Source organism: Arvicanthis niloticus, chromosome 6 (assembly GCF_011762505.2).
Source record: "Arvicanthis niloticus isolate mArvNil1 chromosome 6, mArvNil1.pat.X, whole genome shotgun sequence".
NCBI classification, from domain to species: Eukaryota; Metazoa; Chordata; class Mammalia; order Rodentia; family Muridae; genus Arvicanthis; species Arvicanthis niloticus.
In genome coordinates this window covers 66420953-66425477 of record NC_047663.1, presented here as the reverse complement: position 1 = coordinate 66425477, position 4525 = coordinate 66420953, and the positions used below count along the sequence as shown (strand labels likewise).

The following is a 4525-nucleotide window of genomic DNA, read 5'->3' as shown; positions in this document are numbered from 1 at the left end:
CAGGCCCGGCTTATGAGCTGTTAGGGCTTATGAGCTGTTAGGGATCAAACCCAGAACTCCGCACACGCTTGGCAAACACTGTACCAAACCGAGCCTCCTCCCAGAACTGGCAAATCAAATTTTCCTATAGAGGTGCAGAGGCAAAGAAAGGGCGTTTCCTCCGCCCATTTCGTTCCCCCACCCCCCACCCGCTCGCCGCAGCTGCGGCGTCGGCGCCAGTGCGCATGCGTAGGCCGACCGGGCGCGAGCCGGCAGTCCCCGCGCGCTCCCGCGGTTCCTCTCCCCACCGTGGCCGCGGCGCGGGAAGGACAGCGAGCGGCCGCTATGGCAGACGAGATTGCCAAGGCTCAAGTGGCCCAACCCGGTGGCGACACGATCTTCGGCAAGATCATCCGCAAAGAAATCCCCGCCAAGATCATCTTCGAGGACGACCGGGTAGGCTTGCCGCCGGGCGACACGCCGGCGTTCCCTGAGGAGCTGCGGGCCTGAGGTGACGCGCGGCCCTGCTGGCCTGGCCCTGCGCCCGCGTGGCCCTGCGGCGCGTGCCTGCGCTCGGGTTACGCGTTATCGGCCGCTCGGCCCGCCGCGTGCCGCGGTCCCGGTGAGGTGAAGCGGGCGGAGGCCCCGGGAGGTGATGCCCGCCCGGGTCCCCTGTGAAGTGCAGACCCGTGGGGGTGACGCCCACCGGGGCCCGCGGCCGCCACCCACCACGCGGGTGTCAATCTGGCCTGCGAGAAACCCGATCCTGCCCCCGGCGCAATCTCCGCGATCTCCCGCGCGCAGCAGTCCCCGCACTGCAAGGCGACCGGGGATTCGCGGTCCTTCTGCTCCGGGTTCCCGCTGCAGACGTTGCCTCTGGGGACTGGAATTAGCCCCTCAAGCTTTTAAAAAATATTGCTTTAGGGTGTTTTGTCTTGTTTTAATAGATCGGCTTTACTATTCCAAGCTGACCAGGAACCGAGTAGCTGCGGCTGACCTTGAACCCTTGATCCCCATCCTGCCTCCAACACCCCTATGCTAGGATTGCAGGCAGCCCACGCCCTGCTGATCGGGAAAACATTTATGGTGCAAGATCAAAAGTCGATTTTTCTCCTCCTCCTTAAGAATAGATGAAATCGCAGTCGATAGTGAAAACCAATTTTGTAAATTATTTCCTAGGCAGTTCTATTTATGGCGTTCAGTCTCACATAAAGCAGGGTGGGAACTTGTCCCGGTGACTAGAAAGTTTTGTACGGGTTTGCTCGTACTTTTCATATTACTTTAAGAAATATGAGGAAGCATTAATGCTACTGGCAAAATGTTCACATAGACTCGAAATAGTACTCCAAATTCCATACGGTTCCTTGAGGTTGGTTTTATTTAAATTGCCTGTATTTGTCACTAATTGGGGAAGTTCTTTTGTCTTAGAAAAAGGCCCATTTCATTTTAAAAGTTTGCAAGTCTTGTAGCATGTCCTGTAATCCCAGTTCCACCATCTAGAAGACTGAGCCAGGAATTATAGGCCAGCCTATTATGGAATAAGACCCCCGAGTCAAAAATGAAGCAAAACAAAATACTTGCAAAGATAGACAAAAAGGAAGGAAGAAAGAGCGAGCTTTAAACACAAAACCAGCATCCTGTGATTCTTGCACGTGGGAGATGGCTGCAAGAGAATCAGTTCAAATCCAACCTGGCCTACATGGAGACCCCACATTAAAAAACAAAACTAAACAAACCAGAACTATAGTTTGCAGTTGTTTTGATAAGTGGTCTTTGAAATAATGATTGAGCTTCAGTAGTTCTGGCTGAAGCATTCTAAATGACACAGCAGTTTATGGAGTGTATCAAGTAAAATTACTCCTAAGCCAAGCAAATGTGTCTGGGTCCTGTTAGGCAGAGAGCGTGTACAGGCAGTACCTGGGAAGTAAAACAAAACAGCAAGTTGCACCATCAGGACTTCGATCTGGAAAAGATGGGAGGGGGAAGGGAGCCAGGTTTGTGTCCAAAATTGTAAAGATGGAAGCTGAGGGAGATGGTTCAGTGGCTAAGAGTACTTTGAACGCCTAAGGACCTGAGTTCAAATCCCCAGCACCCATGTTTAAACTGGGCTTAGCTGCATGTGCCTGTGACTCTAGCAGTTTGGTGGCAAAGTATTGGAGCTTGCTGGCAGCTGGCCAGTCGGCCTAGTCAAAACATTAGGTTCAATGAGAGACCCCATCTAGGCAGTAAGGTCCAGAGCAATACAGGATGGTTGCATGCATCAGTCGCATATTCACGAATTTATGTGTGTGTACCACACATATGCACATACACCAAAGGTGAAAGAAATTATTAACATGGGAGGAATTTGTAGATTTTTCAAGTTGAGGAATGTATAGTATTTAAATTAAACACAAGTTGGGGTTAAGAGAGGGGCTGGAGAGATGACTCAGTGGTTAAGACCTGTGTTTGATTCCTAGTACCCACAGCAGGTGGCTCAGGACTGTCTTATGCAGTTCAGGGGACCCAACATCCTCTTTTGGCCTCCATGGGCACGCAGTATGAACATGGTGCACATCCATATGTGCAGGCAGAAAAGAAATAACCTTAAAGAATAAAGAGCTGGGTGGTGGTAGCGCACCCAGCATTCAGAGGCAGAGGCAGGACAGTCTCTTGAGTTCGAGGCCAGCCTGGTCTACATTGTGAGTTCTAGGACAGCCAGGGCTATACAGAGAGACCCTGTCTTGAAAAAAAAGAAGGAAAAAATAAATTAACTAATCAATTAAAAAAACAACAACAACGAGAGATAGAGAGAGTGGGAGAGAATACAAGAGGATCGTTGCATGGGGACTGTCTATGGACAGTATGGTTTGAACCAGAGGACTTGGATGAGATCAGCCTGCTAAGACTGACGGGACTAAATTTTGCTCATCCGTTGTTTCAGTAACTGCTTTATTTCTGTGAAGAGACACTAAGGCAACTCTTACAAAAGAAAACTTTTTTTTCTTCTGTTTTTTTGAGAAAGGATCTGTGTAGCCCTGGCTGTCCTAGAACACACTCTGTATATTAGGCTGGTCTCAAGCTCACAGAGATCCACCTGCCTCTGCCTCTGCCTCTGCCTCCCAAGTGCTGGGGCTAAAGGTGTGCACTGTGCGCCACCACCGCCACCACCCAGCTTAAAAGAAAACATTTAATTTACAGTTTCAGAGGTTTAGTCCATTGTCATGGTGAGGAGCATTGAGAGAGGGGGAGAGGGAGGGAGGGAGGGAGCAAGCTTGGTGACTAAGCATTCAAATTATGAGCCTGTGAGGACTGTTAAGGCACAGATCCAGCGTCACTGTCTCAGAATGGCTGTCCTTGATTACTTATTCCAGATCTTACTCTTCTGTGGTGATTGCCCACCTCACCCTTTCATAACATATCTAACCATTAATAATCACATGCTTAAAGCCCATCTTAACACTAAGTGCAAAGGCTCATGAGGCCACGTGTACTACATACACGTCTGTTTTCTTAGTGCCTGTTCAGTGGCTCCCATTCAGACAGCGCTTACTACAAGACAGAGTGTGTTTTAGCCTAGCAGGTGGTACACTAAAGCTTCTGTTTTTTCCCTAGTGTCTTGCTTTTCATGACATTTCCCCTCAAGCACCAACACACTTTCTGGTGATACCCAAGAAGCACATATCCCAGATTTCTGTAGCAGACGATGATGATGAGAGTGTAAGTAATTTCTAACTTTATATTTCACCTTTTTTGTTGTTGTTGTTATTTTTTGGGGGGTGCAGTTTCTGACACAGGGTCTCTCTATGTATCCCTAGTTGTCCTGGAATTTCCTATGTGGACCAGGCTGGCCTGAACTCAACAGAGACTGGCCTGTCTCTGTCTCCTGAGTGTTGGGATTAAAGGCGTGCTACACACACACACATACACACACACACACACACACACACACACACACACACACACACACACACACCAGCTTGATTGCTTGTTATTTAATGGCCAGAAGTGTACTTTTTCTGTGTTTAAGATTTTTTTTTTCTTTTGCAGCTTCTAGGACATTTAATGATTGTTGGCAAGAAATGTGCTGCAGATCTGGGCCTGAAGCGTGGGTATCGAATGGTGGTGAATGAAGGTGCGGACGGGGGACAGTCTGTCTATCATATCCACCTCCACGTTCTTGGGGGTCGGCAGATGAACTGGCCTCCTGGTTAAGCAGGTTGGGGATAAAGTCCCTCTCTAGATAGTTGGCAAGCTCCAGTAAGTTAAACAGCACCACATAGTTTTGCCTGTGTATGGAGAAATTGAAGAGATCATTTAAAATTCTGTGCCTAATAAAAGACATTGTTGCACGTCTCTGAGTGGATTTGCTACTCTGGAACTCTCTGTGGTAGAGGCTAGGTTCATCATAGAGGTTTCTCGTGTGTATTCCTAGAGAGCAGACTCAGGGCCACAAGAAGCCAGGCAAAGGATCTACCACTAAGATGGGCCCACAGCTTTAATCCCAGTACCCAGGAGACAGGCAAGTGGATCTCTGGAAGTTCTAGGCCAGGTTGGTCTACATAGT

At 48.9% G+C, this 4525-nt stretch overlaps 1 protein-coding gene across 1 annotated transcript; it reads left to right on the top strand.

Moving 5' to 3' along the window:
• The first annotated feature begins 221 nt into the window (after positions 1-221).
• Positions 222-4310, top strand: Hint1 (histidine triad nucleotide binding protein 1). Its single transcript, XM_034504346.2, has 3 exons — positions 222-435; positions 3574-3678; positions 4009-4310. Exons 1-3 carry the CDS (start codon positions 325-327, stop codon positions 4171-4173), a joined length of 381 nt encoding a protein of 126 aa, XP_034360237.1. The 5' UTR covers positions 222-324; the 3' UTR covers positions 4174-4310.
• Positions 4311-4525: the final 215 nt, after the last annotated feature.